Genomic DNA, 17,468 nt, shown 5'->3' with positions numbered 1-17,468 from the left:
ATAAGTACAACCCATGTGGACATGCGTGCTGGGAGGCAGAGGGAAAAGGGATGATGTGGTGCATGGACCTCAAACGAAAATCATTAGATGGGATGATGTGGCTGCATGGCTGAGGTGGATAACTTGCATGTGGAGATAAATTAGATAGTGAGGTGAACTTCTTAAGTATATAGGATATGGTTGGACGGCTGTGGCCTCTATCCTTGTCCACGGACATGTCCGAACATGTATGTAATACTTGGGGTGTCCGTTGTGACGAAAGAAGCCGGAGATGCCCTAGGCCATTCCGCCGTTCGCCTCTATCAACCGTAAAACGTATTGACCAAAGCCGCTTTCCCGCATGCTTTGGAAATAGTCATCCATGTGTTAGCTTCCGGAAATAGCGACAAACGCAGGGGCCCAGGCCGAAGTTTGACCCCCCAACTTCTCCTGCAAGAATGGATCGCGAGGCCCCAGAAAACTGAGGAAAGTAGACCGAGCCCCAAACGAAATCGAATCGAGAGGAGAGAGGAAAGAGAGGAGCACGCGCCGCCGCCAGGCCAAGCACATCGCCATGGCCGCCTCCTCCCGCCGCGCGTCCCAGATGCTGGGCTCCGCCGCCTCCCGCCTCCTCCATTCGCGTGCCTACGCGGCCGCCGCCGCCGCGCCCTCTCCGGCGGTCTTCGTCGACAAGAGCACCCGCGTGATCTGCCAGGGCATCACCGGAAAGAACGGCACCTTCCACACCGAGCAGGCCATCGAGTACGGCACCAACATGGTATGTCCCCCGCGCGGCCTCCCTCCTCGATGTATTGCTCGATCCGTTCATTTCCTCCTCTCTAGTGCGGTTCTAGGGTTTGAGATTGAGAGATACAGTCGACAATGCACGATCTCGTGGGTGGGCGGCTGTCGATCTCCATTTTCCGCCTTTTAGGGTTTCGTCTCTTATCGATGTGTTGTTCCAGGGGCATTCTTCAGTTTGCAGCCAGGACTTCGGTATTTTATTATGACTCATCAGACAGCAAAACATGGAGAACACGGTTTTTATGGGTTCCCATATGTTTTGTAAATCTAGGGCCTGCTCGATCTAAACTTAAAAAGAGTTTGAGGAACAATTTCCATGATGCACGCCCTGTATTTTCAAGCTGCTATGGAAAATCGAACCGAACTAAATCTTATGTATTGTAATGCTAGAATTCTTCAATAAGTGGGGTGGAGACATCGAGTCATATTTTACTTTTGATATTATTGGTAGCAATTCGGGCAGGGCGTACGAGGAAAATGCCGGTGCGTACGAGGAAAAAAAAACTGTCATGTGGATGGTGAGAATTATGTATGCATTCCGAGAGCCTCACCTGGGCAGGTTGCAGGTTCTAATCCCATTACTACATCCTTGACCAGGAGCTCGCAGTTAACTGTCACATACCGGTCGTAACAGTGACATACTGACACTACATGCTAATTATTAGTTGTCTTATGAATGCATCTGCAAAGATACCTTTGTACCATCAAATCAAGGCACTGGCATGTTTCTGTAAGGTTGTTTGGACTTCTCTTAAGCCTTAAGATATATAGATATGTAGCTTGATTTTTAAAATATAATCATCTTCAACTAATTATTATGTCTCTTCTATGGTTTTCATCAAATGATGCCCTTTTAACTTAAGTACTTTGCATTGAACAGGTGGGTGGAGTTACTCCCAAGAAAGGTGGAACTGAGCACCTAGGCCTTCCAGTTTTCAACTCGGTAGCAGAAGCTAAGGCCGAGACAAAGGCCAATGCATCTGTTATATATGTTCCACCACCATTTGCTGCCGCTGCAATAATGGAGGCATTGGAAGCAGAGCTTGACCTTGTTGTCTGCATTACTGAAGGGATACCTCAGCATGACATGGTATGGTATTTTTAACAATTATGTACATCACTAAGCACATTGTTTGCTGTGTATCTGAGCATAATAATTTTTGTGATGCCATTTGTGTTTCCTTTGGCTATAACTTGATCAGTGTCACTAAATACATATGGATATGTAGCTAGCTATATGCAGATAGGCACACATTGAACGGGTTTAGGTTTTACTTATACTTCATGTGCAATTTTGTCCTGAACCATTTGGCAGTTAATTTATTGATATTAAGTGCACAATGTTAATAATCCATACCACATCATAATTATGTGTTTATCTTTCTCACCGTTTAGATAATTTCTTTCAGTTTTGTTTTGCTTCGTTAAGACCTTAGTGAAGTCATCAGAATGCTCCCTTTCTTAATTCCAGGTGAAAGTGAAGGCTGCTCTGAACAGGCAATCAAAAACCAGATTGATCGGACCAAACTGCCCTGGTATCATTAAGCCAGGTGAATGTAAGATTGGAATCATGCCAGGTTACATCCACAAACCAGGACGCATTGGAATAGTATCTCGTTCTGGTACCTTGACATATGAAGCGGTATGCCCATTATTGTAGACTTGCTTTAACCATTGAATGCATTTGCCTGACCTGTATTTCTTTCTTATCGATAGGTGTTTCAAACAACAGCCGTAGGATTGGGGCAGTCAACTTGTGTGGGCATGGGTGGTGACCCCTTTAACGGCACTAATTTTGTTGACTGCCTTGAAAAGTTTGTTGATGATCCTCAGACAGAAGGTACATTAGTTCTTGCTGGGCATCTACATTATTCAGAAAAGCTATTGATTCTTTCATTTATTTGTCAGATTTCCCAATTTCCCCTTTATTGGTACTAGGTCACCAGCATGATTAGTTTGCAATCTCTATGTGAAACCATTGTGGCTCCCATGTGTTGATAGGACAAATAAGTAGACCTTCATCTTTACTGCTTTAGTTATGTACCTTTGTATATGCCCACATGACGGCACCCCACCAATTGTTTGCTCTGGGCCTGTGTTGATACCTTTGAAGGAAATTAGTAATATAACAGAACGAAGCTCCCTGATTTGTGACTTCTGTGTGCCGTTGATCCCTTTTATAGTAGTTAATGCATATGAACGTCCTGTTACATTCTTTAATACTGTGTCTTCCAGTTAATGTTCTCATCTGTTAACGCTGTTATATCCCTCTTAAGTATTGTTCTCATTGGTAAAATTGGTATGTGCTTTTTAGGTATTGTTCTCATTGGAGAAATTGGAGGTACTGCTGAGGAGGATGCTGCAGCCTTTATCCAGGTGAGAGTTTTATTGGGATAGCCTTTTCCTTGTTGCATGTTCTGCTTCTTAGCATCCTTGCATTTTCTAAATAGTAGTCCCTCTTGTACTAAATCAGCGACACTTACTTTGGGACCGAGGGAGTAGCATGCTTCTTTATATCCTGTATTGCAGTTCAAGCTTGGTGGCAATTAGAAAGCCATACTTTTGTAGCATGTATTGTATTATCAATGTTCATTTATATGATCATGATCTTGCCATAAAAGATGCATTGATAAGTCTTAAAAGCCCTTCTGGTGTAACATTTAGATAATGCATGTTTGTAATTTAATATGCCTTATTAGGCAAGCTCAAAATTTGTCTGGTTTAAGAGCTGGTAAGCACGCACACTTCTAAGCTTTATATAGCTCATTTTATCGTGCGACCCAACCCTTTATCACTAGCAAAAGAAGATGATTCAGTTTCAGTAAGTTCCAAGTAGGCCACCCCACTATTATTAGTTTTCATGGTCTTTTGACATGTGAAGACTTAGATTGTATCTGGCCTGGTTTACAAGTTAAAATTGTGTCCTGATGCTTTCTTAGTGTTGTGAAGTGACACATGATAAGTAGGCACTGCTGATATTCCATGTTATAATATAGCACGTGTCTACTTGCTAGAACTCTTTTTTTATTTCTTTTGATTAGATGCATGCTTTAAGTAACATTTCTGGTCAACTAATCTGACTTGACATGCAAATGATTCAGGAGAGCAAAACAGAAAAGCCCGTCGTTGCATTCATAGCTGGACTTACTGCACCCCCGGGCCGTCGTATGGGCCATGCTGGAGGTATTGACATAACAACAAGTTCACTATTTATTTCCTTTGTCAATTGTATATATCTTTGGGCGTATTAAGTTGAACTAGGTTTCTCTCTTGGTATTTGGAGACAAGATGCCCTTGAGGGTTACGTTACCAATTGTTCATTAGTTATCTGTAGCTATCTAATACACCCCCCCCCCCCTCCCCCCTTGTCAATGGTAGTTCAGATTCTTCAGGAAGAACATGTATATATATTATTCTGTTGTGCAATAAGCGACAGATAACAAAAGATAAATACTTAAGAAGTTTTCAGATTTGAGTATGGAAGTCTCACCCTGGTGGGTGGGGTATTGAATCATAACTCTAATGGTTGTTAGTTTATTCCAGTACAGAGTATGAGCACTTGTACAATTTAATTGGTAAAGTAGCAAAACAGTATTTTGGACCTGGTTTATACTCCTACATAGCTTTATCAGACCCTGTTGCCCACTTTGCCATCTATTTTTTTCGTGGTGCCAAATACTTTGTTAGCCAAGCAATGAGCAATGTTTGTCTCTGTTCATTTACTAAAATGATTGGCAATTATGTATGGATTTTGTGTGTTTTGGAACTGTTTCACACGCACCGTTTCTATGGTGACAATCTGCTTTATTTTCTCAACTCTTTTGCTGTGATTCTCAATATAATTAAACCATAAAAACAAAATTGCTGCATTACTTTATTATTTGCAATGGCGTTCAACTGTTACGAGTGCTAATCTATGGATATATTTCTTGCATGATGCAGCAATTGTGTCAGGGGGAAAGGGTACCGCCCAAGACAAGATCAAGGCACTCAGGGATGCTGGGGTTACTGTTGTCGAGTCACCAGCTAAGATCGGTTCAACCATGTTCGAACTTTTCAAGCAGCGCGGAATGGTAGAGTAGAGAGAAGGAATGGTACAGTAGAAAAGAAAACATTGGGAAACTTCTTTTTGTTGCTCGTTGGTTAATAGCGAGCAATACGTCGGTAGGGCCCCATCGCTGGCCGCTGAGTTGAGCTACTCAGTCCCTTTTTTCCTTTTCCTTTCCCCGTCTTAAGTGTGAGACTGGCCTTTACATGTGCTCATTTCAAATGTTCAATAAGACAAATTATCGACATGCTCTTTACATGTGCTTGGAGTTGGAATTCATGGGGTACCTATGCTCTTTCAAGTTTTTCTCAATGGCAATCTTCAAATATGGCTGTATTTTCTCTCGTTGGAACTCTAAACATTTTCTTTGAGCTTGTTCTACTATACAAGACGGTGGCTGTGCATTGGAATGTGTGATATTATCCTTGGCTAAGGTGTATGTGAAATATCCCCTTTTTTTGCTTGTTGAGTTTGACCAAGTTTGCACGAAACTAACCTATCAAGGCAACGACCCACGCAGGGGCACAGTACGATAACTAGAGCAGGAACAAAACGTAGACAATAAAGCACTATGAAGCCAATGGATCTGAAGAACAGACGCCGTACTCCATATCCCCATCAACCATCATCATCATGCGCAGCAGCACAAATTCAGCAGTCCTGCCCATGATATCAAATTCATACAAGCTGCAAATCAGCGGTTGTTTTCTGGAGTTCTAGGATGTTCGAACTCAAAGGTAGCACAATTTCGACAGTTCCAAATGGCCCAACAAATAGCAACAAGACCAATTGTATATAAGAAAAAAAATCATCATCAGGCAAAAAGATATAACATCAGGAGTAGAACTGCCGGATGTTGTTGGGGCACAATTCGCTGCCAAGCATCGATCCAACCGTGCGCCAAGTCAATCTGGCCACGGGACATAAGAGGAAAATGTGCTAAGAAGTTTTTCTATTATCTACCATTCCTTCCGTCCGAAAATACTTGTCGAAGAAATGGATGTATCTAGACATATCTTAGTTATAGATATATTCATTTTTAGCCATTTCCTTGACAAGTATTTTCGAACGGAGGGAATAGCATTTATTGTCAAGAGACCACTCAATTTGGTCAAGATCATTAGCCAAACTGAGCTTATCTGTTGTTTCATTAACATCCTACCATTGACTAGATATTACTGTAATATAATTTACGGTGCTGCTAAATCTCAGTCGACAGACATCGCGAAGTCTCGTTCCTGCACCGTTTGATCATTTGTTGCATCAAGATTAGCACACTGCTGGGTATTTCGTGTAACAGGCCCGTGTAGAGAAGTTCTGGGGTTGGCCTGCTCTTTGTCTTGTTTTTCTGTGTGGGAGCGGCCTTTTTTCTGTGGTGGGCTGGGTGACACAGTGAAGGGTCTTTTTCTTTGTTTGTCAGGATTTCACCCAATCGTTTTGTTGCGCTGTAACTTTTTACACTGACAGAAGAGATGGGCATGTGCAACGTTGAACATTTCTTGCCTGGCAAACAGAAATTTGATATTTTAAATTTCGTGTTCTTCCGCCCCTCTTTCCACATGTTTATTTCCATTTTGCTATTTTTTGTTCTTTATTTTTCTTGTTTTCTTTATTATTATTATTTTAATTTTTGTTTCACCTTTTATTTTCAGTTTTTGTTTTCCGTTTTTATTAAACAATACTGTAACTTTTATTTTTGAATGTTAGAATATTTATCATCTGGTCGAGCAATCACCCTGACTGCAACTATATGTCTTTAACGTGACTAAGACTTCGCGAAGTCTCAATCGACCAGTCAGCCATTTGATGTTTTGTTTACTAAAAGATTCGTGTTGGGTGTGTTTGTCTTTGTTTCGGCCTGTATAAAGCGCGCACCAGGCCGTTTACTTTCTTTTGTTTTTTTGTCTCGCCTTGTCGCGTGCGAGCGTTGCTTGGTGGGCTGGGCAGGTGTGCCATTTTTGTTGTCGTTGCTTGGGCCGCATTTTTAAGCACGTAATAGGCATGGTTCTTTGTTTTTTTCTCTCACATGGGTGTTTTTTTAATATTTTCTTCTTTTTATTTGCTTTTTAAACATTTTCCTTATTTCCTTTTAAATTCATTTATATTTTATTTTTTGTTCCTTTTAAAAACCTTTTTCTTGTATGCCTACTATTAGGCGCAACTATAAATGTGACTAATTTTGTCGGGAGAAGGGTAGTTGGATGTCTGTCACTAGGCACATAACTGCAAATGTCGTCTCCAACTGCAACTGTGTGTTGTTAATGCGACCACTTAGTGGTGTTTTGTAGGGGGTGCAGTTGCATGTCTGCCACTAGGCACACAACTGCAAATGTCGTCCCTGACTGCAACTCTGTAGTGTTTTATCAGGGAAGGGGATGAGGGTGTCCTGGACTAAGGGGTCCTCGGGCTGTCGACCTATCTCTCATGGGCCAGACTGATGGGCCACTCTTGATTCATCAAAGGAAGGCCGGTCTGCAGGCGACCCCGTACTATGGAAGGAAATCTCCGAACACTTGACGTATCATTCAAATCTTATTAGCGAAACCGGCATGTTTATCCTATGATGGTGACCAACCATGTGTAACCCTAGGCACCCCTGGTGTCTATATAAATCAGAGGGTTTAGCCCGTGGGAGAGAGAACTATTACTACCATCCCATTTAGGGTTTAGTTCATCCGATCTCGTGGTAGATCAACTATGTAATCTTCATACAAACACATTAATACAACCAAGCAGGACATAGGGTTTTACCTCCTAGAGAGGGCCCAAACCTAGGTAAACACCGTCTCTACGTTCCTTGTTACCCCTCGGTCTGAGGTCCATAGTTCGAGACCCCCTACTCAAGATTTGCTGGGTTTGACACCGACAGGGGCACTTGCATGTCCGCCACTAGGCATGCAATCACAAGTGTCACCCCGGCTGCAACTGCACGCCTTTCACCCTGTTGTAACTCAGTGGTGTTTGTCGAGCGAAGGAGAGGTAATTGCATGTCCAACACTAGACACGCAACTGCAAGTGTCGCCCCTAAATGCAACTGCACCTCTTCAACGCGACTACAACTTTTGTATTGTTTTTATCAGGTGAGGGGCTAGTTGCATGTTTGTCACTAGTTGCGCAACTGCATGTGTCGCCCCCGAATGCAACTGCATGTGTTCCACGCCGGTCAAACTTAGTGGTGTATTGTTGGGCGGAGGAACAGGTAATTGCATGTCCACCACTATGTATGCAACTACATGTGTTGTCCCCGACTGCAACTGTGTGTCTTCAACGAGGTTGCAACTTTCTGGTGTTTAGTCAAGGGGACGGGCAATGGCATGTCTGTCACTAGGCATGCAGCTACAAGTTCGTACCCGACTACAACTACGTGTCTTCAATGCGATCACTTAGTGGTGTTCCATAGGGGGTGCAATTGCATGCCTGCCACTAGGCACACAACTGCAAGTGTCGTCCCCGACTGCAACCCTGTGGTGTTTTATCACGGGAGGGAGAAGTTGCATGACCGCCACTAGGCACGCAATTGCAAGTGTCGCCTCGGCTGTAACTGCATGCTTTCCACGTGGTTGCAACTCAGTGGTATTTTGTCGGGCGGAGGAGAGGCAATTGCATGTCCAGCACTAGACACACAACTGCAAGTGTCGCCTCTAAATGCAACTGCATGTCTTCAACACGACTACAACTCCGTACTGTTTTTTGTCACCTGAGGGGTTAGTTGCATGTTCATCACTAGTTGCGCAACTGCAAGTGTCGGCCTCGAATGCAACTGCATGTCTTCCACGCGATTCAAACTCGGTGTTGTATTGTCGGACGGAGGAGAGGCAGTTGCATTTCCACCACAAATGCATGCAACTACAAGCATCATCCCCGACTGCAGTAGAATGTCTTCAACACATTGCAACTTTGTGGTGTATAGTCAAGGGGACAGTGTAGTTGCATGCCTGTCACTAGGCATGCAACCCGAAGTGATGTCCCTGACTGCAACTGCGTGCCTTCAACGTGGGTTGCAACTTTGTGGTGTTTAGTCAAGCGGACGGGTCAATTGCATGTATGCCACTAAACATGCAACTACATGTGTCGTCCCCGACTACAACTGCATGTCTTCCATGCACTTGCAACTATGCGGTGTTTTGTTGGACGGAGAAGAGACGATTGCATGTCCACCACTAGGCATGCAACTGCAAGGTGCCATCCCTGACATCAACAATGTGGTGCTTTTGTCACGAGGGAAAACTGCACGTTTGTGACTAGGCATGCAACAACAAGTGTCGCTGATGAGTACATCTCCATGGTGTTTTATCTGCAGGGGGAGGGCCAGTTGCATGTCTGCCATCAGGCATGCAAATGAAAGGTGTGTCAGCCCAAACAACAACTCTGTGGTGTTTTGTCAGGGACGGGGTAGTTGCATGTCTGTCACTAGGCATGCAATTTCAAGGTGTCAGCCCTGACATCAACTATGTGGTGTTTGATGGTAGCTGCAACTACGTCGGTAATTCCCTGGAGAGGGAGAGATGATGTAGCACAACGACGGTAGGTATTTCCCTCAGTTATGAAACCAAGGTATCGAACCAGTAGGAGAACCAAGCAACACAAAGTAAACAACACCTCCACACAAACAACAACACCTCGCAACCCGACATGTTAAAGGGGTTTTCAATCCCTTCCGGGGTACGGCGCCAGAAATTGCATGTTGACGGGAGAAAGTTGTAATAGATTGAAATAATAGATAGAAAATAAAATAAAGTGCAGCAAAGTATTTTTGGATTTCGCGTACAAAAAGTATTTTTGGATTTTTGGTTTAATAGATCTGGATAAAAATGCAAAGGAAAAGTAGATCGCAAGGCAAATATATGAGAAAGAAGACCCGGGGGCCGTAGGTTTCACTAGTGGCGTCTCTCGAGAAAAATAGCAAACGGTGGGTAAACAAATTACTGTTGGGCAATTGATAGAACTTCAAATAATTATGACGATATCCAGGCAATGATCATGACATAGGCATCACGTCCAAGATTAGTAGACCGACTCCTGCCTGCATCTACTACTATTACTCCACACATCGACCACTATCCAACATGCATCTAGTGTATTAAGTTTATGGAAAAACGGAGTAATGCAATAAGAACGATGATATGATGTAGACAAGATCCGTTTATCTATATGGCGGTAGATATAGATCCCATCTTTTTATCCTTAGTAGCAACGATACATACGCGTCGGTTCCCTTTCTATCACCGGGATCAAGCACCGTAAAATCGAACCCACTACCGGGCACCTCTTCCCATTGCAAGATAAATAGATCAAGTTGGCCAAACAAAACCCAAAAATCGGAGAAGAAGTACGAGGCTATAAGAGATCATGCATAAAAGAGATCAAAGAAACTCAAATACTTTCATGGATATAAAAAGGTAGATCTGATCATAAACTCGAAGTTCATCGATCCCAACAAACACACCGCAAAAGAGTTACATCATATGGATCTCCAAGAGACCATTGTATTGAGAATCAAGAGAGAGAGATGAAGCCATCTAGCTACTAACTACGGACCCGAAGGTCTACAAAGAACTACTCACGCATCATCGGAGAGGCACCAATGGAAGTGGTGAACCCCTCCGTGATGGTGTCTAGATTGGATTTGGTGGTTCTAGACTCTGCGGAGGCTAGATGAATATTTCGTCGACTCCCCTAGGGTTTTGGTATTTTTTGGGTATTTATAGAGCAAAGAGGCGGTCCGGCGGACACCCGAGGCCCTGGTGGGTTGTGCCCCCCTCGGGGCACCCCCCAGGTGCAACCAGGGCCCATTGCCTTCCTTCTGGCCCATAAAAAATCTCCGTAAAGTTTCGTGGCATTTGGACTTCGTTTGATATTAATTTTCTACGATGTAAAAAAACATAGAAAAACAGCAACTGGCACTTGACACTATGTCAATATGTTAGTACCAAAAAATGATATAAAATGACTATAAAATGATTATAAAACATCCAAGATTGATAATAAAACAACATGGAACAATAAAAATTATAGATACGTTGGAGATGTATCAGCATCCCCAAGCTTAACTCCTACTCATCCTCGAGTAGGTAAGTGATAAAAACATAATTTTTGATGTGGAGTGCTGTTCATCAAGTCATATCATATTCTTTTCTTTATAGCATGGACATTTGGACTTTTATGTGATTCAAAGCAATAGTCTAGTTTTGATATAATAATTTAGATACTCAAGCATACCAACAAGTAACCATGTCTTTCAAAATATCAATGCTAAAACAAGTTATCCCTAGCCCATCAAGTTCAAACATTGATCCATTCATGAAACACACTCAAATATTAACTACACCCAATACTTGAGCACGATTATATTGTCTCCTAGTTGGTGCTTTTATAACAGAAGATGGAGACTCAAATTTCAAAATAAAAAAAGTTGCATAAAGTAAAAGAAAGTCCCTTCGCAGAGGGAAGTAGGGATTTGTAGAGGTGCCAGAGCTCAAAGCGAAAAATTTGAGATAAAAACATTTTGGGAGGTGTATCCATCGCACCAACAAAAACGGCTTAGAGTTTCCAACACTTTCCATGCTAGATATGCCATAGGCGGTTCCCAAACAGAAAATAAAGTTTATTCCTTTTTCCACCATAACTTTCACTTTCCATGGCTAACCGTATCCACGGGTGCCCTCCATACCAACACTTTCCAAGGAATTTATTATTTGACAACATAAAGTAAATTCATTTCTTTTTGCATTTCGGGACTGGGCATCCCTCATACCTTTGCCTTACTCTCGCGCAATGACAAATGAATAAACACTCATCTTGAGAATAACACATCTAGCATGGAAAATATTAGCCTCCCCTCACCGCTCCACGAACGAAACAAACACACAAAAGAGAAGTTTATTTTGAAAATTAGAGATGACACATGCAAATTTGCTTAGAACAGCAAAAGCATACCGCATATAGGTAGATATAGTGGACTCATGTGGCAAAACTGGTTTAAAGGATTTTGGATGCACAAGTAGAGATCATACTTAGTGCAAAATGAAGGCTAGCAAAAAGATTGGAAAGCGACCAACCAAGAAACGAATAATCTCATAAGCAAGCATTAAGCATAATTAACACCGAATAATGCACCACAAGTAGGATATAATTTTCATTGCATGATTATTGACTTCCGTGCATGCGTAGGGAATCAAAAACCTTAACACCAATATTCCTACTAAAGCATAATTACTCATCAAGATGACTCACATATCACATCATCATATCTCAAAACTATTACTAAGAATCAAGTTTATTTTGTCCAATGATCTTCATGACATTTTCTTTTACTTTATCCTTCTTGGATATCTATCACTTTGGGACTAATTTTCATGTGTTGCTTTTCATAAGCTCAAATAAATATAAGTGAAGATCATGAGCATAACAAACCTTCTTTCCCTCAAAATAATTTAAGTGAAGCAAGAGAGAATTTCTTCAAAATTTTACTAACTCTCAAATAAATCTAAGTGAAGCAAGAGAGCATTTCTTCAAAAAAAAACAAAGCACACCGTGCTCAAAAAGATATAAGTGAAGCACTAGAGCAAGTCCTAGCTCATAAAAGATTTAAGTGAAGCATATAGAGCAATTCTAACAAGTCATGACATAATTTTGGCTCTCTCAAATAGGTGTGTCCAGCAAGGATTGATGACTTAAAACACAAAATAAAACAAGCAAAGACACATATCATAAAAGACGCTCCAAGCAAAACACATATCATGTGACGAATAAAAATATAGCCTCGAGTAAAATACCGATAGTTGTTTGGAAGAAAGCGGGGATGCCACTCGGGGGCATCCCCAAGCTTAGTTGGTTGCTCTTACATCCTTCCTTCATCCATCGTAAGACAACCCAAAACTTGAAAACTTCAATCACACAAAACTTAACAAAGCCTTTGTCAGATCCGTTAGTATAAGAATAATAAATCACTACTATAAGTGCTGTATCAAACCAATTCATATTTTGTTTTTGTATTATATCTACTGTATTCCAACTTTTCTATGGCAAAAACTCATCAAAGAAAACTATAGAGCCATCAAAATAAGCACACAACACAAGAGAACAGAATATGTCAAAACAGAACAGTCTGTAGAATTCTGACTATTTCGAATACTTATGTAACTCCAAAAACTCTAAAAAAATTAGTACGACCTGAGAAATTTGTATATTGATCTACTGAAATTGTAATGGGTATTTTATCGCTCTCTGGATAGAAATGAAAATTAATTTCGTGAGCGTAAAAGTTTCTGTTTTTTCAGCAAGATCAAACAACTATTGCCTAAGAAGATCCTAAAGGCTTTACTTGGCACAAACACTAATCAAAACATAAAAAAAAATCATAATAGTAGCATAATTGTGTAAACACACAAGAACAGAAAGCAAAGAGCAAAAATAAATTTTATTCATTGGGTTGCCTCCCAACAAGCGCTATAGTTTTACGCCCTTAACTAGGCATATAGTAAGGATCTAAGTTTTATCTTCCGAAGTTTTGGCAACTTTTGTAAGGGTTTTCTCAAACCCGGGAGGCTCTTTACGCTTCCCCAAATTCTCTGGAAAAGAAACCATCTTAAGATCCAAAATATCTAATCGCTTGTTGCAAAGAGTAATCAGAGTATTCATGCGATTGATACTACCATTGAGGTGCTTGAGGGGTTCATTATATTTCTGTATTTCAGCCATATATTTATGCAAATCACCAAGTTTGTCTAGCATTTGGGCTCCCTCAGGGGTAAAATGAAACCCCTTCTTTTGAGGTGGAATTCCCAAAATTCCCTTCAAGATTTCATAGGCAGCATTGGCATCAAGTTCAATAAAATTTCCTTTAGCGGCAAAATCAAGAAGTTCTCTATGATGCAAAGCCAACCCTATGTAAAAATTACGAAGCAAAACCTTGGCGTCCCCCTTTAAGTTGGAAATACGATATGATTTCATAATCCTATACCAGGCATCTTTCAAATTTTCTCCTTGTCTTTGCTTGAAGTACAAGACTTCAAAATCTGGTGACAAAGGAGGAGTAGGGACGCTAGCCATTGAGACTAGAAAGCAAGAGAACGGCGAACGGAAAAAGATAGGCAAATAAAACCACAAATTTTTGTGAAGTGGGGGAGAGGAAAACGAGAGGCAAATGACAAATAATGTAAATTGCGAGGAGATGAGATTTGTGATTAGGAACCTGGTTATGTTGAAGATCCTCCCCAGCAACGGTACCAGAAATTCTCCTTGATGGTAGCTGCAACTACGTCGGTAATTCCCTGGAGAGGGAGGGGTGATGTAGCACATCGACGGTAGGTATTTCCCTCAGTTATGAAACCAAGGTAATGAACCAGTAGGAGAACCAAGCAACACAACGTAAACAACACATGCAAACAAACAACAACACCTCGCAACCCGACGTGTTAAAGGGGTTGTCAATCCCTTTCGGGGTACGACGCCAGAAATTTTGTGTTGACGGGAGAAAGTTGTAATAGGTTGAAATAATAGATCGCAAATAAAATAAAGTGCATCAAAGTATTTTTGGAATTTTTGTTTAATAGATCTGAATACAAATGCAAAGGAAAAGTAGATCGCAAGGCAAATATATGAGAAAGAAGACCCGGGGGGCGTAGGTTTCACTAGTGGCTTCTCTCGAGAAAAATAGCAAACGGTGGGTAAACAAATTACTGTTGGGCAATTGATAGAACTTCAAATAATTATGACGATATCCAGGCAATGATCATGACATAGGCATCACGTCCAAGATTAGTAGACCGACTCCTGCCTGCATCTACTACTATTACTCCACACATCGACCACTATCCAACATGCATCTAGTGTATTAAGTTTATGGAAAAACGGAGTAATGCAATAAGAACGATGATATGATGTAGACAAGATCCGTTTATCTATATGGCGGTAGATATAGATCCCATCTTTTTATCCTTAGTAGCAACGATACATACGCGTCGGTTCCCTTTCTATCACCGGGATCAAGCACCGTAAAATCGAACCCACTACCGGGCACCTCTTCCCATTGCAAGATAAATAGATCAAGTTGGCCAAACAAAACCCAAAAATCAGAGAAGAAATACGAGGCTATAAGAGATCATGCATAAAAGAGATCAAAGAAACTCAAATACTTTCATGGATATAAAAAGGTAGATCTAATCATAAACTCGAAGTTCATCGATCCCAACAAACACACCGCAAAAGAGTTACATCATATGGATCTCCAAGAGACCATTGTATTGAGAATCAAGAGAGAGAGATGAAGCCATCTAGCTACTAACTACGGACCCGAAGGTCTACAAAGAACTACTCACGCATCGTCGGAGAGGCACCAATGGAAGTGGTGAACCCCTCCGTGATGGTGTCTAGATTGGATTTGGTGGTTCTAGACTCTGCGGCGGCTAGATGAATATTTCGTCGACTCCCCTAGGGTTTTGGTATTTTTTGGGTATTTATAGAGCAAAGAGGCGGTCCGGCGGACACCCGAGGTGGGCACAACCCACCAGGGCGCGCGAGGCCCTGGTGGGTTGTGCCCCCCTCGGGGCACCCCCCAGGTGCAACCAGGGCCCATTGCCTTCCTTCTGGCCCATAAAAAATCTCCGTAAAGTTTCGTGGCATTTGGACTTCGTTTGATATTAATTTTCTACGATGTAAAAAAACATGGAAAAACAGCAACTGGCACTCGACACTATGTCAATATGTTAGTACCAAAAAATGATATAAAATGACTATAAAATGATTATAAAACATCCAAGATTGATAATAAAACAACATGGAACAATAAAAATTATAGATACGTTGGAGACGTATCAGCATCCCCAAGCTTAACTCCTACTCGTCCTCGAGTAGGTAAGTGATAAAAACATAATTTTTGATGTGGAGTGATGTTCATCAAGTCATATCATATTCTTTTCTTTATAGCATGGACATTTGGACTTTTATGTGATTCAAAGCAATAGTCTAGTTTTGACATAATAATTTAGATACTCAAGCATACCAACAAGTAACCATGTCTTTCAAAATATCAATGCTAAAACAAGTTATCCCTAGCCCATCAAGCTCAAACATTGATCCATTCATGAAACACACTCAAATATTAACTACACCCAATACTTGAGCACGATTATATTGTCTCCTAGTTGGTGCTTTTATAACAGAAGATGGAGACTCAAATTTCAAAATAAAAAAAGTTGCATAAAGTAAAAGAAAGTCCCTTCGCAGAGGGAAGTAGGGATTTGTAGAGGTGCCAGAGCTCAAAGCAAAAAATTTGAGATAAAAACATTTTGGGAGGTGTATCCATCGCACCAACAAAAACGGCTTAGAGTTTCCAACACTTTCCATGCTAGATATGCCATAGGCGGTTCCCAAACAGAAAATAAAGTTTATTCCTTTTTCCACCATAACTTTCACTTTCCATGGCTAACCGTATCCACGGGTGCCCTCCATACCAACACTTTCCAAGGAATTTATTATTTGACAACATAAAGTAAATTCATTTCTTTTTGCATGTCGGGACTGGGCATCCCTCATACCTTTGCCTTACTCTCGTGCAATGACAAATGAATAAACACTCATCTTGAGAATAACACATCTAGCATGGAAAATATTAGCCTCCCCTCACCGCTCCGCGAACGAAACAAACACACAAAAGAGAAGTTTATTTTGAAAATTAGAGATGACACATGCAAATTTTCTTAGAACGGCAAAAGCATATCGCATATAGGTAGATATAGTGGACTCATGTGGCAAAACTGGTTTAAAGGATTTTGGATGCACAAGTAGAGATCATACTTAGTGCAAAATGAAGGCTAGCAAAAAGATTGGAAAGCGACCAACCAAGAAACGAATAATCTCATAAGCAAGCATTAAGCATAATTAACACCGAATAATGCACCACAAGTAGGATATAATTTTCATTGCATGATTATTGACTTCCGTGCATGCGTAGGGAATCAAAAACCTTAACACCAATATTCCTACTAAAGCATAATTACTCATCAAGATGACTCACATATCACATCATCATATCTCAAAACTATTACTAAGAATCAAGTTTATTTTGTCCAATGATCTTCATGACATTTTCTTTTACTTTATCCTTCTTGGATATCTATCACTTTGGGACTAATTTTCATGTGTTGCTTTTCATAAGCTCAAATAAATATAAGTGAAGATCATGAGCATAACAAACTTTCTTTCCCTCAAAATAATTTATGTGAAGCAAGAGAGAATTTCTTCAAAATTTTACTAACTCTCAAATAAATCTAAGTGAAGCAAGAGAGCATTTCTTCAAAAAAAAAACAAAGCACACCGTGCTCAAAAAGATATAAGTGAAGCACTAGAGCAAGTCCTAGCTCATAAAAGATTTAAGTGAAGCATATAGAGCAATTCTAACAAGTCATGACATAATTTTGGCTCTCTCAAATAGGTGTGTCCAGCAAGGATTGATGACTTAAAACACAAAATAAAACAAGCAAAGGCACACATATCATAAAAGACGCTCCAAGCAAAACACATATCATGTGACGAATAAAAATATAGCCTCGAGTAAAATACCGATAGTTGTTTGGAAGAAAGCGGGGATGCCACTCGGGGGCATCCCCAAGCTTAGTTGGTTGCTCATTCTTGGATA

The 17,468-nt window shown here is 40.9% G+C and overlaps 1 protein-coding gene across 1 annotated transcript; it reads left to right on the top strand.

Moving 5' to 3' along the window:
- The first annotated feature begins 440 nt into the window (after positions 1 to 440).
- LOC125536519 (succinate--CoA ligase [ADP-forming] subunit alpha, mitochondrial) lies at positions 441 to 5,143 on the top strand. The gene is made up of 7 exons (XM_048699754.2): positions 441 to 757; positions 1,664 to 1,873; positions 2,255 to 2,425; positions 2,500 to 2,623; positions 3,098 to 3,159; positions 3,885 to 3,966; positions 4,726 to 5,143. Exons 1-7 carry the CDS (start codon positions 554 to 556, stop codon positions 4,863 to 4,865), a joined length of 993 nt encoding a protein of 330 aa, XP_048555711.1. The 5' UTR covers positions 441 to 553; the 3' UTR covers positions 4,866 to 5,143.
- Positions 5,144 to 17,468: the final 12,325 nt, after the last annotated feature.

Source organism: Triticum urartu, chromosome 2A (assembly GCF_056163025.1).
Source record: "Triticum urartu cultivar PI428250 chromosome 2A, HENAU_Tu73, whole genome shotgun sequence".
Classification (NCBI taxonomy): Eukaryota; Viridiplantae; Streptophyta; class Magnoliopsida; order Poales; family Poaceae; genus Triticum; species Triticum urartu.
This window is presented reverse-complemented; position numbering and strand designations above follow the sequence as displayed.

Bases quoted from the DNA above. Each gene is read 5' to 3' on its own strand.
- LOC125536519 (XM_048699754.2), top strand. From the start codon at position 554: ATGGCCGCCTCCTCCCGCCGCGCGTCCCAGATGCTGGGCTCCGCCGCC. The intron at 3,160-3,884 runs GTGAGAGTTTTA...CAAATGATTCAG, and splicing joins ATGCTGCAGCCTTTATCCAG to GAGAGCAAAACAGAAAAGCC. The intron at 3,967-4,725 runs GTATTGACATAA...TGCATGATGCAG, and splicing joins TCGTATGGGCCATGCTGGAG to CAATTGTGTCAGGGGGAAAG.